Raw genomic sequence first — 18,273 nt, forward strand, 5'->3', positions numbered from 1 at the left:
TTCACTCCAGGGTGTTCCAATTGAACCTGCTGAGCAAGTGGTCCAGATCGCACCTCCATATGCACAGGTTGATTTCACCTGTCAGCTCGGACAAAGCAGTCTCTGCAGTGGTGGCTTCATCCTCCAAATCTCTTGGCGGGGCGGAGGTTCAAAATCCAGGACTGGATTCTGTTAACAGACGCCAGTCTCCAAGGCTGGGGAGCTGTCACACAGGGGGTGCATTTTCAAGGGAAATGGTCACCCTGGGAAGCTCAGCTTCATATATGCTTCGCTATATAAGAAACTGTTAATAAATAAATAAATATAAGGATTTCACTACTCAGGAATTGCTAAAATGACCCAGGCTAAGAAATATCTGACTGCATCCCATTATCATAAGATGTAGCGTAAATATGTGGCATGGTGTGAGAAGTTTGGCTTCCCACCAGAGGACTTTAAGCTGGATTGTTTAATGCAGTTTCTACAAAGGGGCTGGCCCACCTCAGTGCGCTGTCCTGATTGCAATTTAGTTGCGATCTTCATCTTGCCGGTTGCAAGAAGTGTGAAGACAGTATTGTCTTGTGCCTTCTAGGTTATTTAAAAACCTGAGTTTGACCAAGGTTAAAACCTAAGTTTTGCTGACATTGTTGCTCACTAATTGTCACTAGTGACTTTGATAAAATTACAATAATGGGGTTGACAATGTTTGTTGAGTATGTTATTGTGGTGTGCTGGTATGAATCTCACCACATATTTTATTTAACACTTTATCCTACCTCACAAACGTTCATCCTTCCTTCGGGTACAGTTACCTTAACTGGCTAGTGGAGAGGAAGTAGAAAAATGACTACATGCACTTCAAAGGGAAATTGTCCATGGCCAGAATCGCACCATGTTTATGCCCCTTAAAAGGCTTTCTTAAAGCAGCTTAAAAGAACCGCTACAATTATGACATGTATATTGTTGTAATGAGAACGGAGACCCTATTAATGCAAATACATCAAACTAATAACGCAATTTAAAGAATTATGAAAACCATGTTGGGATTACAAATTAAAACATACATCATCCTAGTTAATGTTATAACTATCGTCAAATTGCTTTAATTTGCAATGTTGGCATACAATGGGGCAGATGTATTAAGCCTGGAGAAGAGATAAACTGGAGATCAAGTGAAAAGAGATTACGCATCAGCCAATCAGCTGTGTTTGAAATATGACCAGTAGGAGTTGATTGGCTGGTGCATTATCTCCTTCCACTTTATCTCCATTTTATCACCAGTTTATCTCTTCTACAGGCTTAATACATCTGCCCCAATGTCCCCATTATCATTGTCTGTATAATGAATATCAAAAACACATATGAAACCTGCTTATTGCTATATCCTATCATATTACACATCTTTACTGATGCCACCAGGAGACTCATGGTTTTCTCTGCATCTCCGTAATAGTGATCTTTAGCGTATCACATACAGTGGTGAACTCAGCTGACCAGTTTATTTAATTTTTTTTAAAGTCAACATAAATCTACAGTGACCTTAGATTTTTTGTTCTCTGCTTTTTTTTAAATAAAAAATAAAGTGAAGCAGTTAAAGGAAGGAAATTACCATTATTCCTACTGCCAAAGAATGGATTTGGACAAGTTGGGTACTATATGGTTCATGAGAAGGAAGGCAAACCGTAACTGAAGGTTGTAGCTCCTGTTTATGAATCTTTACCTATCAAAGCCCACTAGCTGGTAACCGATTTTCTCCCAGTCTATGTGATGGAGGGAAAGTTTATTTTATCAAGGTCATATAGTTATGAGAGGTAAGCAACATCGGCAAATATCCTGTGAAAGGGCCTGATTCATATTTGCATGCAAAACCCAATGGATTATGTACAGATCTGCTGGTGGGTTATCTGTGTGCGCAGGACCCATTCGGCACATGTGCAGAAAAAGTTCCTGACAGTGCAGCCTGTCAATCAGTTTGGGGATGGAGAAGGAGTGGCTCCAGCCAGCGAGCTTGAACCCCTGTTTTTACTAAGAGAGCCGAGGCCAGAGTGCATCTTCTAAAGAGGATTTCCTGGCATGTTTAACAGAGTTGCAGCAGACAATCTGAGTTACGATGATGATCCCATAGAGTGATCCATGTTATGACATACTAATTTAAAATATCAGCTGTGTACTATACTGTTTTACCAAATTGTATTATGTTGTGCAGTGCACTACATAAGATTTTCGCATAATGGCATGTTCACTTATGCTTAAATAGACCTATTTTATTTTGGGGCTTTCTCTGCCAAAGTAAATTTTTTTGTGGAACACTTGGTTTACTTCTTACTCTGGCAGCATATTCCTTATACACAAACAGAAGGGTAGTGTTTTTAGAATTCTGTGATAGCCAGTATTCACATTTTCTAGGATAATAAAAAAATTCCTTATATACGATCTTATAATTTAGTTTTGTTATAGTGTACATTGTAACAAATTGTTCAAAGTGTGATATCCAAAGATTATTATTTTTTCAATAGAATGTTGTTAGAACTATCATGGATCTTGAAACCATTTATCTTATTGATGCAGGCAAATAAAGCAGCTGTCTGGACAGCTGGCCAGGACATGTTTTTAAAAGATAAGATTTCAAATGACTGGACATAGGTCTGACTTGGTCACCAGCTGCTTGTAACTATTTGTAATCCACAATATTCTACAATGTGTTATATATTCTCCCCCCTTGGCACTTCTAAAGCATGATATTGAGTCGGACACATCTGGGGTTCCTTTTCCCTACTAATGCATTATATTGTACTTTCATTCTATTCAAAAAGTCTGTTCATCATTTTGGGGTTTGGCCTTGGTGGAACATCATTTAATCTTGTTGGCTAGCAGGGAGACCCAGTTTATACCAACCTGGAAGGGGGACTACCCTAGTGATGCTTCTGTGCAGGCTTCTCCCGCCCACTGTTCTAGCATCCACAGCCATTATCCATAAGTATAAGCACTGAATCCAGACACATACTAGGTGCAAGAGATCATTAGAAACAGGCATCTTTTCAAAAATATGCACAACTCAATCAGATGGAGCTTTAGGTAGATGCCCATTGCATAATAAATACTAAACAATTCAAGGCTTAGTAACACTTTCTATTAGGGCCAGATGTAATGAAACATAATATTGTGATAAAGCATATCCAATTCTGTGCTATTCTGAGATACCTGTACAGATGGTTCGGTATGAAATACCAACGGTCAAAATACCGACAGCTATTGACCGACTGTCAAAATCCCGACAAGGTCAAAATACCGACATTTAAAATACCTACAAGGTCAAAATACCGACATATACAATGTAGACAGGTGAAAAAGTTGACATGACTTTCGGTCGACAGGTCGCAAGGTCGACATGGCTTTTTTCATAGTTTTTTGTCCCGAATGTCAACACAGTTGACATGGACACAGTTGGAAGTCAACCGCAGCCCCTCGCTCGCTTCGCTTGCAATGCTGCGCTCGGCACAATTTTTTTATTCTCCCACCACGCCCTAGTGGATGGTAGGGCATGAAATACCGCCTGTTGGCACATGTCGGGTAAAAAAACAGTGAAAAAAATCCATGTCGACCTATCGACCGAAAGTTATGTAGACTTTTTCACCTCTCTACAATGTATATGTCGGTATTTTGACCGTCGGTCAATGGTTTTCAGGGTTTTGACTGCATCCCGTACAGATGTACCAAGCCTTGAAGAGTTAAGGGCCCCTTACACTTGTGAGATTTTGTCAGATTTGACCCTATTCAGGTTGGGTCAATTTATCTGACAAAATCTGATATGCCTGTCTGACCAGATCTTATGTGCCTGATGCGTAGGACCCAATGCACAATCCCGTGCCATTGGGTATAACCAAGAGATTGCAAGAGATTGATCCTCCTGCACATAGGATAAATCTCGAGCCCCTGTCCATATCGGCGCTGCTATCTAAATGATAGCAGGCCGAATGTATGAATGGTCAGCATCGCTGACAGTTCTGCCCCGCTGTCGCTTTTGGCTTCGCCAGCATCAGGCTGGCAAAGCCCTATCTAAACAGCAGGGACAGCGATGTGACACCGAGCCCGAAGCGTGGCTAGTGGACGCGGACTACTTTACATGTATTCCGCATCCCCTTGCGGGGCTCGCCACGCTTCGGGCTTGGTGGCTCACTGCGCTCGCCATACTATATGAAATTAACTCCGCGCCGACGTGGATAGTGGAGTAATGAAAAAGTCGGAGGAGGCGTTCCGCCGCCCCGTGCGGGGCTCGCTGCACTCGCTACGCCTCGCCTGTCATCTCAAAAAAGAAATTAAAGTGAACACCCGTGTCGACCTAATGCTTGTGTCGACCTAATGACCATGTCAACCTTTGAGGATGTTGACCACCAGTAGTTGACCTAATGAATACCTTCCTTTTACTACAGTGCAATATATACTATACTACAAATCCATTCTTGCAAACACCAGACATGCAGAGTGTCCTGGTCACACCATTACATTATGGTTATTTTGGTACTATGCAAAATCTGTTCTAGTTATATCCAAATAATGAAGAACCCATTTCATTGGCTTCAGTCTAACTGAACTCACTCACTGGCTATAGCATAATGCAGATGCCATTGACTGGTGGGAAGCATTGTACTAGTACAGTGGGTCTTGAACTTTTTTGAACCATGGTGTACTAGCGTATAAGTATATTTTTCATGTCACCCCTTGGCAAAAAGCTGCTTGTTGACAAATGTAAAAAAAAATTAAAATAAGTAAATTGTATTTTATGTCATCCTTCAGTTCACTTATGTGGTGAGGGACCAGATGTGCTTTTGTTGACTAAATGATTTATGATTAGCAGGTACCAGCTCTGGTTTTGCATATTGCATTTACCGTAAATATTATGAATTGGTCCTGCACCCCAACATGCCACGACACACAGTTTGGGAACCACTGTACTAGTACTTAACTCCCCTATCTTTCAGGTTGTAAAACCTGAATTACCAGATCTTACCATTTCTGTTTTTCATTATCTGTACAAGGCTGAAAGTTTCTTCTATTGGGAATTGTTGCTGGTTAACAATCCAAAGTAGATCAGTAGCTCTTGTTTTACATGATGTCCTGTTTCCCTGAAAGAAGGGAGAAGTAGAGGTAAAGCTATCTGGTGGGAACAAAAACCTCAAAATGTATTGGTGCAGATCAGAATTATTTAAACAATTTGTCTGACTGATCACTGTCTGTTTTAAAACATTTGGGATCAATTTTTTGATTGTCATTTGCTCCCATACATTTCCAAGTTTTTGTTCCCACCAGATAGATCAGACAGATAAATCTGTACGTGTGTATGCAACTTAACATCTGCAAATAAAAGGATAGTTTGTTTACAATTATTGTTATGGGCAGGTGTAGCATCTCCCAGGTGTGAGACTGCATTGCAGCTGTGATATGGCATGTTTGCCTTTTTCATATTAAACATGGACCATAAGTAAGGGGACTGGTTAGGAACACCTAGATTGCAACTATAACTGGGAGTAATAAAAGCACTTCATTTAGATAATCACCAAAATCTATTTATAAAAGTGCTCCCATATTTTCATAGTTCTTGAGAACTTAAGAATTTCTGTTTTTTCTATAACAATTTATGAAAATGTTATTTTAAAGGAAGTTTAAATTGATAATGCAGTGTATTTGCATTAATGTGTCTTATCCGATAATGGAGTTATTTGCCCAGTAAATAACAGTAATTTGCATCAGTCGGGTTAGTGCTACACTATCCTTGTTCCCAACGATGGTTCTACTGGTAAGGAAGTGTACAGAAGGATATTCATTCCACTGCTAAGTTCTTATAAAAATGTCTTTGAGTATTAAAGATGGCTTTTTTTTGGGTCTAGTTTTTATCATTGCAATTAGTTCTATAACATTTGTGTATTTGTTTCACAGTTTAGTAAATTGGTATAAATTGTCACAGTTTGATGCTACATTTTATGTCTACAGCTGGGACGAGAGCAGCTCCATAAGCAGCGGCCTGAGCGATGCTTCTGGGAATCTTAGTTCAGAGGAGTGCAACGCCAGCTCCTCGCTCACTTCCCTGCCCTCCACACCCACTGCATCCCGACGGAGCTCCACTATCGCAGTAAGAATTAAATTGTTTTGGGGAGTAAAGGGATGATCATTCTCTGTATATTACTAATTTGGGTATGACATCTAAGGAAAGCATGAAATTGGGACTTTTTCATATAGACAGTTGTATACTTGGTAGTAAAGTAATTTTATTAGAACCAATTGAGTTATGTGTTCTATGAATGTTCTAGAAGTCTTTATACTTGGTTGTGTATCAGCTTGAACCTTTTTCTTAAGGCTTTTTTGTGTTTTTAATGAGAAAAATAACGTTATTGGCTTGTTTAGTTAGTACTACAACATGTATAATAAAATGTGTAAATTTGCTAAGTGCTAATCTAGTTACATTATTGGCGTGTGTGACAATGGGTGATTTGTTTTAAGCCTAAGGATAGCCAGTACTGGCATGGCATCATAAATGTCAGTCACTGCCACTCCCCACTAGTTTCCTTACAATAAACACCTTTCTCCTCAGTGTAACTGTTCAGGTACATACTTGTGGGTCTTGGCAGCAATAGCAGGTAACCTGTAAATAGACTGGTAACACCATATAGTAGTAGGCGGCAACAGCAGCAGCATGTACAGGAACAGAGACACCTGAGGGGAGCTGTATTAACCCTTGGAGAGAGATAACATGTAGATAAATCGCCCATCATCGAGCTTCTAGGTGCAATTTTGCAGGCTGTGTTTGAATAAGGACAGGAGCTGATTTGTTAAGTTTCTCACTCCAAGGTTTGATAAATCTCCCCCAATTCAGTAATAGACAATTCAGTATCTGTAAACAAAAATGTGTAAATTCCAGAATTATTGCAGGGAGAAAACAGTAGTGAAGCTGAACATAGGGTCTGATTCAAACCTGATCGCTGGGCTGTGAATTTTCAGAGCCCAGCGATCAGGTAAACGGCACCACAGCCACCCCGCACATGCTAATTCTCACCCCTGTGTACGTCTGCAAATTCATTCTCAGCCATGCACACAGAGAAATCTGTTTACCATTGAATGGATTTCCTGCTCTTCGCAGCACTGAGTAAGCCAGGACTTATGGCCGTGGTGAGAAGGAGATTGCTGATGACGTCACAGCCCTCACTCCCAACAACCAGTGAACGCCTTTGTTTTCTCAATCACACAGCGAGCAGCAAGCGATTTACAGGCGTTCGGAGCCTCCGATTGCACAGATAACGCTCGGTCCTCTGTGATCTTAATAGAATCAGATATATGTGATCACTCACATATATCTAGAGAGCGCCACACCAATGGATGTAATCAATGTAGATTTATTACTTTTAAAATTATTATAAATCTCTCAATAAAATGTACAATTTAATAAGTACTCACAAAAAAATATATAAAAACACAATGGAATAACAATAGATTTGCATACACTCCTGATAAAGTCAATTTAAGGACTGTGTTTAAACAGTAGTATGTCCTTTGATTATCCCTTGATAGGGACTTAGAGCTTTTTAGACAATGATAGTTTCATTAAGGGTGATAGAACAGACCTCAATTTCTTTTTCTATAGCCGATGGAATGAATTGATGGCAATCTCTATTCTGTGTGATTAACAGACAGCTCAAGCTCCCCTGTCAGCGGTCGCCGCCTGTTGACGATCCGCTGATGTGATGTTTGTACAGGGGGCGAGCCGTCCGTCTCCAGCAAGCTGTACAGATTAGCTGTATGCCGGGAATCACAATTAGTGACACGGTGCGGGACTCACCCAGGTTGGTGGAATTACCAGTCGGACGCCGGCTGTTGGTATATGCTGGAAACACTGGGGAGATCACCGCAGGAAGGCAGAAGGAAAAGCGGCTTGAAGATTGTGGAGGCAGGTGGTTGTATCTATCACTCAGTAGTAGCTGTAGGAGGTGTATAGCAATCCTTTACGCGTTTCTCCGCTATAGCAGGGCAGCGGTTTCTTCAGAAGGCAGATAAAACTGACATTGTGAGTCAGGGTATTTATTGGGCTGACATCCAATCGTATTTTGGTGTTAATTGATGCTTCAATGAGGTATCAGTATTCAGGTGGTTCATTAACCCTTACAGGATAGTCTTTGGCAGAAGCATCAATTACTTACATGTGTGCAATTTTCTGATGTTTTTTTAAAAGAAGAAAACCATCATATTGAACTCCCTATCTCTGTATAACATAGTGTTATTACATACAATAAATAAATAAACTAATAAACATTGGCTAATGTGTAAGGGATATTCAATGTTAGATCATTAAGAAAAAAGCATATAAGAACACAAAGAAAAAAAACAAATACTAAACATATAGATACTAATGTGGAAAAAAAAAATATATAATACAATAAAATAAAATAAAAAGAAGAAACAGAAAATAACGAGGAATGGCATAACGAGGAATGGCATCATAGTAAATCACGGAGTGAAAGAGGAAGGTTCTGTGGAATCAGGGTGGATATTTAACACTATAATAGGTAGATTGTCATGTTTCTTTGTATAGAGCCAAATGGCTCAATCAGCAGTGCTCTGGCTTAGCAACAAAAGCACCAACTATGATGCCATTCCTCGTTATGCCATTCCTCGTTATTTTCTGTTTCTTCTTTTTATTTTATTTTATTGTATTATATATTTTTTTTTTCCACATTAGTATCTATATGTTTAGTATTTGTTTTTTTTCTTTGTGTTCTTATATGCTTTTTTCTTAATGATCTAACATTGAATATCCCTTACACATTAGCCAATGTTTATTAGTTTATTTATTTATTGTATGTAATAACACTATGTTATACAGAGATAGGGAGTTCAATATGATGGTTTTCTTCTTTTAAAAAAACATCTGAAAATTGCACACATGTAAGTAATTGATGCTTCTGCCAAAGACTCTATCCTGTAAGGGTTAATGAACCACCTGAATACTGATACCTCATTGAAGCATCAATTAACACCAAAATACGATTGGATGTCAGCATAATAAATACCCTGACTCACAATGTCAGTTTTATCTGCCTTCTGAAGAAACCGCTGCCCTGCTATAGCGGAGAAACGCGTAAAGGATTGCTATACACCTCCTACAGCTACTACTGAGTGATAGATACAACCACCTGCCTCCACAATCTTCAAGCCGCTTTTCCTTCTGCCTTCCTGCGGTGATCTCCCCAGTGTTTCCAGCATATACCAACAGCCGGCGTCCGACTGGTAATTCCACCAACCTGGGTGAGTCCCGCACCGTGTCACTAATTGTGATTCCCGGCATACAGCTAATCTGTACAGCTTGCTGGAGACGGACGGCTCGCCCCCTGTACAAACATCACATCAGCGGATCGTCAACAGGCGGCGACCGCTGACAGGGGAGCTTGAGCTGTCTGTTAATCACACAGAATAGAGATTGCCATCAATTCATTCCATCGGCTATAGAAAAAGAAATTGAGGTCTGTTCTATCACCCTTAATGAAACTATCATTGTCTAAAAAGCTCTAAGTCCCTATCAAGGGATAATCAAAGGACATACTACTGTTTAAACACAGTCCTTAAATTGACTTTATCAGGAGTGTATGCAAATCTATTGTTATTCCATTGTGTTTTTATATATTTTTTTGTGAGTACTTATTAAATTGTACATTTTATTGAGAGATTTATAATAATTTTAAAAGTAATAAATCTACATTGATTACATCCATTGGTGTGGCGCTCTCTAGATATATGTGAGTGATCACATATATCTGATTCTATTATACTTGTCCCCCTACAAACCATCCAATTTGTAATTGGGAGCAGCCAACTACGCTTCTATATTCATTGATATTGGTATCAATACCATTTAAGAATCTAATAAGTTGTGTGCAATTCCCCTCTTTAAATACCATCCGTGTTTCTCCTCCCCTTTTTTCTATAAAAGGTGAGGTCACTCATTGCGCCCGATTGGTTTGGTTTTTCCAACCATAGTTGTTAGTTTTACCTCTGTGATCTTGGCTGAATTGGGCCCGTAGCAGATATTTCTTCACAAGGGCTTTTGTGGAGAATTTTTAGTAAATTCAAAGTTTAGAAAACTCACTGAAGCCGACAACAACTAGAAGTGTATCTACAGTGTATACACTACAGTGTATCTTGTGTTAGTAAGCCAGGATGAGGGAGATGAGATGAAGGACCTTATTCAGGTCCCTTCGTTCCCTAACGCATTTGCACGGGGAATGATGTTTGGCACATGTCCAGATGTAGGGTGCGAACAGGTACAGCAAACTGTAAGTTTGCCGCACCATCGCACCCACCAGTGCGGGCGTGGGGCGGCGGCGGATGGACGCAACCATAGGAACGTCCAGTGTTTCATGATTGTTACCATGGAAACGCTGGGCATTCTCAAGGAAATGAGGCAGTGACGCGGCTGCCGGGGACAGTAGATGTCAGCTGTCCATCCTGTCCTTGCACTGAGTGCACACATGTAAAACACCTGAGAGTGTCTTAGTTTTGCATGCTCGTTCCTCGTCAGCGACCATCGAATTGTGGTCCTCGCTCCATGGCTGCAAATGGATGTTTATGCAAAGCATCCATTCACAGCTGTGCAGACGTGTTGGCATGCGAAGGGGGCGGGCGGCTGGATGAGCAGTGTTTAAATCACAGGCAGCACTGCGAACTTTGCATCGCTGTGTGTGATCCAGAATCAGGCCCTAAATTCCAGGATGTACATTGTGATATACTGTATATTATGTCTTTATTTTAGGCCATGATATACAGGTTGAGTATCCCTCATCTGAAATGTTTGGGGCCACGAGCATTTTGGATAAGGGATTTTTACAGATTTTGTAATTTTTTTTATTTTTTCATACTTACCTGGTCCCCTGATGGTCCGCTGGCGTCCACCGTGGACTCCGGGGGATGAGGTAAGTATGAAAAAAGAGGCTGTAGGGGGAAAAACTAAATAAAAAAAACAAACAAAAAATATTCTGAAAAAACATGGTTTTCTGAATATTTCAGTTTTGGAATATACAGATAAGGGAGACTCGCCTATATTATGATAGTGTTCTACCTGTCAAGTTTTTTACAAAACTGCCATTTTTCCAACCTGTTCCATTGAGTCATTTATGTGCTTTATTTATTTTAGGAGTTTATGACCTGTGAATTTTTTTTCTCAATTTGTCTTGTAGCTCCGAACAGATTCAGAGAAACGATCATTGGCAGAGAGTGGACTAAGCTGGCACAGTGAGTCAGAAGAACGAGGACAGCGTAGGATGGAGTATGACAGTGGTAGCCTGAAGTCAGACCATGGGTCATCTCGATGGAGACGGGAGAAGAGTGATGATGCTCCAAAGTCTGAGATGAAAAAACCTGTCACTCTTGGACAGCCATTGCGCAAAGGAAAGAACCCACCAGTTGGTGTTACATCCCCTATAACCCACACTGGGCAAACCGCTTTGAAAGGAGGAGGTAATAAAATCATAGAAAGAGAAACAAAATGAGAATTAAAGGCTAAATAAGCAATGATGATTTCTCAAAATAAGATCATTTTTTATCAATTTGTAAATGCAGCATGACTTAAGGACTCCATATACAGACTTTGTCACACACAATATACAAAATCATAGTTGCCTACCCTCCTGCATTCTGCAGGAGACTCCCTGAAATAACAGCAATCTCCCACTCTCCCTCATTAGTCCAGCAATCTCCCTCATTTCACCTAGCTCATATTACACTGATATATATATATATATACATTTACATCAATTATCAGCACCATTTCCTAGCACTTTAGCAAGTATAGTATATCTTACTAACGGCTTTGGGGCTCATCTACATTTGTATATATAGTCATTTTAAAAGATTCCTCTCAGTGGGATACGGTCATTGGGTCACCAGCATGTTGGTCGACACCATTAGGTTGACATGCTGGAAGGTTGACAAGAGTCTAGGTCGACAGGATCATTAGGTCGACATGGGTTAGGTCGACTGTCAAAAGGTGGAAATGGGGTGTTTCACATTCATTCTGAACCTATATGTGCCGACAGGGTATTTTATGCCCTTCCATCCACTAGGGCATGGTGGGAGAATAAAATAGTGTGCCTGAAGCATGGCCAGTCATGCGAGGGGACGCGGTGCTACGTTTCATTGTCCATGTCGACTGTGTCAACATTCAGGACAAGAAAATGTGAAAAACCTCCTTTTGACTGTCGACCTAACCCATGTCGTTCTTTTGACCCTGTCGACCTAATCCGTGTTTACCTTCCTGCTTGTCGACCTCGACTCATGTTGACCTAAATGCATGTCGATCTAATGACTGTCGACCAACATGCTGGTGACCTAATGATCCACACACCTCTCAGATGTTGCAGTACGCACCAAAGATTCTAGGTGCCACTTTCACAATTTCTTTTCACAATCTCTCCATATATGGAACTAGACACACCCTTTGGGTGGAGCATGACACGCCCCCTCAATTGGACGCTGTGCAAAATTCTACTACCAATTATAATCTCCCTTAAACTAGTTTTCAAAAGTATGCAAGTATGATACAAGTGTCCTATGAAATTAAAAAGCACAGTCTCATTGTGCACCCTAGTCGCAATGTGTTGTGCAAAAGACACCTTTTTGGCAAAAAAAAGGGCTCCAAACGCTTGCATAAATGTACGAGACCCAATGGCTCACTTTCGACAGGCATCTTGCTAGATGTATGAGGATACGTTTGTATATGTTTAAACAAAGGATAAAATAGAAGATATGAACTGTAATGTTGGGGAAAGCATGAGTAACTATTTACAATGCTGAAAAATATGGTTTCCAGCAGAGTAAATGATTTCAAACACACATTATTTCGCAAGCAAGAAAAACCTTAACCTACAGGTATAATTAGTATGCCTTTTGTTAGGTGTAAACCTCCTTCTTTTTATTTTTTTTATTCTATGCACAATACATTTTTGTCCATGGAAGTAGTCTGGACTGAATGAGAGCTCAAGTTACTTCAGGTTAAACCCTAAGAATTACTAGGTTTCAGTAACTCTGTCCCTGAGAAAAATTCTGTAATGATAAAATGATTTAACTAATTTGAACACAAATACAGGTTCTGTAGGAATCTATTTTGCTTTTCACTTCCTTATCCTCCCTTACGAATATAGAAAGAATAAGCTTTACTTTGATGAATCCCATCTGGAAACCTTAAAGGTCATTTAAGAAGCACAAAAAAAAAAAGAAAAAGGTCAGACGCATGTATGCTGGTGTCAGCTGGATAGATAAATCAGGATTTCAAGGTGGGTGGGTGGGTGGATGGATCCAAATTTCAAGGTGGCTGCTCACAGTAGGCGTATGCATTTTCTAATAGTTAAGCCAATGAGGCATTCTTAACTACATGTGAACTTAAGTTCTCATTAGTATGGTATTGCACAGCTGCAGGAAAGCAGCTTTGGAACACTGTACAATTAAAATGCAGCCCTGTTCGCCCCCCCTTCACCGGCCACCGCATTATTAATAACGGCATATGTTCTAACATATGCGGTTATTAACGCAAGGGACAGCTCTTGCGATAAGAGCTGTCCCTTGCGATGCGGCGCCGGCACTGGACTTCCGGGTTTGTGACCGGGTGTCCATCTGCGCATGTGCAGAGTGACGCGCCGGCCGCAGGGCATGCTGGGAGGGATCCGTGACTGATCCCTCAAACAGCGCTGCGGTAAGAAGTCCATAGGCTTTTGCTGGCGATTCCCTCCGCAGCGCTGCCACTGCGTAGGGGGGTTAGATCATACAGAAATGCGGTAAAAACCCAGATAACGGGGGTTTTACCGCATTTCTGTCTTAGAGAATCGCCCCCATTATGTGCTATTTCCAAACACAGCCTGTAAAAGGACAGGAGCTGATAGGCTGGTATTTCATCTCTGTTCACTTTATTTCACTCTAAGGCTTGATCCATCTCCCTCTATGTGTTTAGCTGATGTGATCTAGAGAACAATCAGTCATACTGTATAGTAACAATAGCATGTGACTATAGTTGCTACAAATTTGTCCCATGAGCTTTAAATGTCATTTAAGGCTGGCAAAAAAATCCAGATCTGTGTTTCAAGCAAATTTAAGGCTATGTAAACTGTCGCACTTCCCCCTGAAAAATGTGAATTGTATACGAAATTTGGTACTTGTGAATTTGCAGGGCGCCCAATTTGCATACATACGCAGTCGTAGTGAAATCGCATCGCATCGCATGGCACGGTTTTGTGCCGTGCGATGCAATGCGATCTCACTAGTTAATATGGTACTTGTATATTAGCATGTCGCCCGTTACGCAGTTAGCGTAGCGGCGCTGTCAGAATCAGCGTAGTGTTCAGCGTAGATAGCGGTCAGCATAGATCGCATAGTCAGTCAGAAGTAGCATAGTGTTCCCGCTCCCTGTCTGATTCAGTCAGAGGTGAAGGTGAAGTGACTGCGTAATGGCTGCAGGACCTGTCACAATGTTCAACTTGCCGCAGACAGAGGAGGAGTCAGTATTTTTTTTCCAGCAGCACCATTTGCTGCCATTGACATAAACTTGTATGAATGGACACCCACTGCGCTTAAATATGAAGGAGTGCATGTGGTGCTGCCATATTAAAACGTGTCGTAAGAAGGTGAGGCTCCGTGCGGCACATTGGTTCCCGGGTTGCCGTTTACCTTTTCTTATTCTAATACGGTTTATTTATTCATGGGCAGAGGAGCTCACAAGTATATCTTTCTGTGAATGACAACTTAAGTTGTCGAATAAAACAACGCTGCTGTATAATAATCTGATGCGGGAGGCCTGCACCAGGGATCTACTGTCACAGCCCCAACGCTGGATTGGTGGTCCAGGGAAAATCATTGAAGTCGATGAGAGCCTCTTTGTACAGAGGAAAAGTCATGTGGGGCGGATGCTGCCTCAACAGTGGCTATTCGGAGGCATTTCCAGATACACCGGTGAGTGCTTTGTGACGCCAGTACCCTGATGGCCACCATCAACCAATACATTGAACCAGGGACGACTATCTACTCCGATTGCTGGCGTGCCTATAACACCGAGCAGCTGGAGCAGGCAGGTTACCACCATGCTCGGGTGAACCACCGGTTTAATTTCGTAGATCGGGAGACTGGGGTTCACACACAAAACATTGAACGCCTTTGGGGATCCTGTAAATGGCGCAACAAACGTCAGAGGCACAGTGCGCCAGAATCTCGATTCCTACCTACAGGAATTTATCTGGCGAAAGACTGTCGGCTCAAAAAATGCTTTCGAGCGTATTCTTTATGCCCTTTCTCTTCTCCCAAAGGCTGATGCAGAATCAGAAGAATGACTGTTTTATTATTTTCTTTGTTCTTGATTAATTGTTATTATTGTAATTTGTTAATTTGATTTTTTTCTTCTTTATTATTAAGTAAAATCCAGTTAACAGTTAACACATGTCGTCATTACGGTCTCAGATGTATGATCTGGCAGGTGTGAATGTGTTCCTGAAACACCCCCACTATCCACGCCAGCCCGAAGCGTGGCGAGCCCCGCGGATTACTTTACATGTGTTCCGTGTCCCCTCGCTGGGCTTGCCACACTTTGTAAAATTGGCTCCACGCCGATGTGAATAGTGGGGGTATGAAAAGGGCGGGAGGACGCGTTCCGCGTCCCCTCGCGGGACTCACTGGGCTCGCCACACTTCGGTATGACGTGGATAGTGGGGGTGTGCTAAATCCCATTGAATCACATAGACGTATACACTGGGGGTTTTGTGCTAAATGGCATCGCACGCAAAATCGCATGTGATTTTGCGTGTAATGCGATGTGATCTCATTAGTTAATTTATTCACTGCACCCTGGCCGCGCATCGCATCACATCACATCGCACGGCATTAAAACATGCCATGCAATGCGATTTCACTACGCAGAATAGGCCACTAAGAAAATAGCTTAGTAGGTGCCCTGCAAATACACAACTACCCAAAATTTTGTGTTCAGATGTAGCCGCGCTCACTGAAGTGGCGACCTGACCGCTAGGGACCACTTTTTGCAGCAAGTCGCACCTGCGACAACAAATGCCTTTCAATGAGTCGACTTTGCATGAGCGTGGAGGCATGTGTGCACTTTTAGCCACACATGCCGCAACTGTGACATGGCAGAGTTCTGATGAGCATGACCATATCTGTATAGGGGGCATAAAGAGAGAACCTTACGAACCTTACTAGAAAGTCCACACCCCTAATATAAAGTAGGAGCACTGTTTAACAATATGTGTTATGAATCACAGTAGACTAAATCGAAGTTATTTTAATAAATGGCACTGTACTCATTTCAGTGGGTTTATCATGTGTGATTTTTTTTTTTTTTGCAGGTAAATCAGAGCAGAAAGCAACAGACAAATCTAAACTAACCCTAAAAACTGCTGGACTGCAGCGATCATCGTCTGATGCAGGACGAGATCCACGTTCACCCGATGCAAAGAAACCTCCCTCAGGCATTGCACGTCCAGCATCCTCTTTTGGCTACAAAAAACCTGCTGCACCATCATCTCCTCTAACTTGTAATTCTGCCACACTAGGCAAAACTCCAAAGTCCTCAGGAATCCCAGTTAAACCCACTTCAGGTACTGTAAGTAATAATAGGAAGACTAGTTTAGATGTTTCAGGTGGAGCAGAGACTGGCTTCCTCTCTCCTACTGCTCGCACCAACATACAATATCGTAGCCTTCCCCGCCCTGCCAAATCTAGCTCCATGAGTGTCACTGGTGGCAGGAGTGGCAACCGGCCATTAAGTAGTACTATAGATGTAAGCCTTGTGCCAGTGCAAGGAAAAACTGTAGGCACTCCCTCTTCACGTCTGAAAGAACCTTCAAAGGTTGGTGGAGGCCGATTAGGAGTCAATCAGACTGACCGTGAAAAAGAGAAGGCTCGTGCAAAGGCTGTGGCTCAAGATACAGAATGCAGAGCAAACTCTACACTTCAAGTTGAGCCAAATGTGAGCAACGGAAAGGATGGCACAACTATTACCCCTCATAGGTGAGATACAAAATTAATGAAATACAAACCTCTTTTATGATAAATAGCATTGTTGGTTACAGGAAAGTAAAACAAAATCCCTCCAAGAAAGTTGCCAATTTATTGCAGGCAAATATATCCATAATTTGTAATGTGGTTAGTTTATATGATTAGTCATCCTAGTAGTGCATTGTTTTATAGCTGAATATATTACAGCATATTTACAGTGGGGCTTAAAAGTTTGGGAACCCTTCAGAATTTTCTATATTTCTGCAGAAATTTGGACTAAATCTACCTCAGATTTTCACACAAGCCCTAAAAGTACATAAAGAGAAACAAAAATGTTTTTTTTTTTTGTTATTGAGGAAAATGATGCAACATCACATCTGTGAGTGGCAAAAGTATGTGAACCTTTGCTTTCAGTATCTTGTGCAGCAATAACTGCATCTAAATGTTTCCAGTAAGTGTTGGTTCATCGTGAACATCGGCTTAGAGGAATTTTACCCCACTCCTCTGTACATAACAAAACCTCTTCAACTCTGTTATGTTGGGGAGTTTCATTCAATGAACTGCTCACTTCAGGTCCTTCCACAACATTTAGATTTGGATTAAGGTCAGAACTTTGACTTGGCCGTTCCAAAACTTTGAATTTATTCTTCTTAAACCATTCTTTGGTCAAATGACTTATGTGCTTTGGATTGTTGTGTTGCTGCATCCAGACCCACATTCCTGTGAGATGCAGCTCATGGACCAATGTCCTGACATTTGATTTTAGAATATTCTGGTATAAATCAAAATGTATTGTCCCACCAATAAGTCATGATGGGCCATATGCATTACAACAGACCCCCGAAAAAAAATTTTAATGCTGGAATGCAGTGCTCTCCTTTCCTCAACCAAACATAATGCTTCTTTATTTAAACCAATAAGCTAAATTTTGGTCTCATCTGTCCACATAACATTTAGCCAATAGTCTTCTAGATTGTCCTGGTGATCTTTAACAAACTGCAGACTGTCAGCAATGCCCATCTGCACACCATTGTTGTTCACTGGCCTCCTAATGGAGGACTCATGAACATGGTCAAAATGTGAAAAAGGTCTTCAGTTACCTTTTCATTCCTTTGTGACCTTGCAATCTATTAGGTGCCTTGCCTTTGGCATGCTCTTTATCAATCGGCCACTCTTGTGGAGGGTACTAGTTCTGGAAAGATCTCCATTTGTACACAATCGTTTTGACTGTTAATTGGTGGAGTCTAAACTCCTTAGCGATGGTTG

At 41.2% G+C, this 18,273-nt stretch overlaps 1 protein-coding gene across 4 annotated transcripts in view; it reads left to right on the forward strand.

Annotated features, from left to right (window-relative positions):
- NAV1 (neuron navigator 1) overlaps window positions 1-18,273 on the forward strand; it is a 206,624-nt gene that overhangs the window by 100,800 nt on the left and 87,551 nt on the right. For all 4 annotated transcript variants that reach the window (XM_083173161.1, XM_083173162.1, XM_083173163.1 and 1 more), the window contains 3 exons: window positions 5,968-6,106; window positions 11,196-11,475; window positions 16,356-17,019. In XM_083173161.1, the coding sequence (XP_083029287.1) occupies window positions 5,968-6,106; window positions 11,196-11,475; window positions 16,356-17,019 (1,083 nt within the window). The remainder of the gene's footprint in view (window positions 1-5,967; window positions 6,107-11,195; window positions 11,476-16,355; window positions 17,020-18,273) is intronic.

Source organism: Crinia signifera, chromosome 2, assembly GCF_055691185.1.
Source record: "Crinia signifera chromosome 2, ASM5569118v1, whole genome shotgun sequence".
Classification (NCBI taxonomy): domain Eukaryota; kingdom Metazoa; phylum Chordata; class Amphibia; order Anura; family Myobatrachidae; genus Crinia; species Crinia signifera.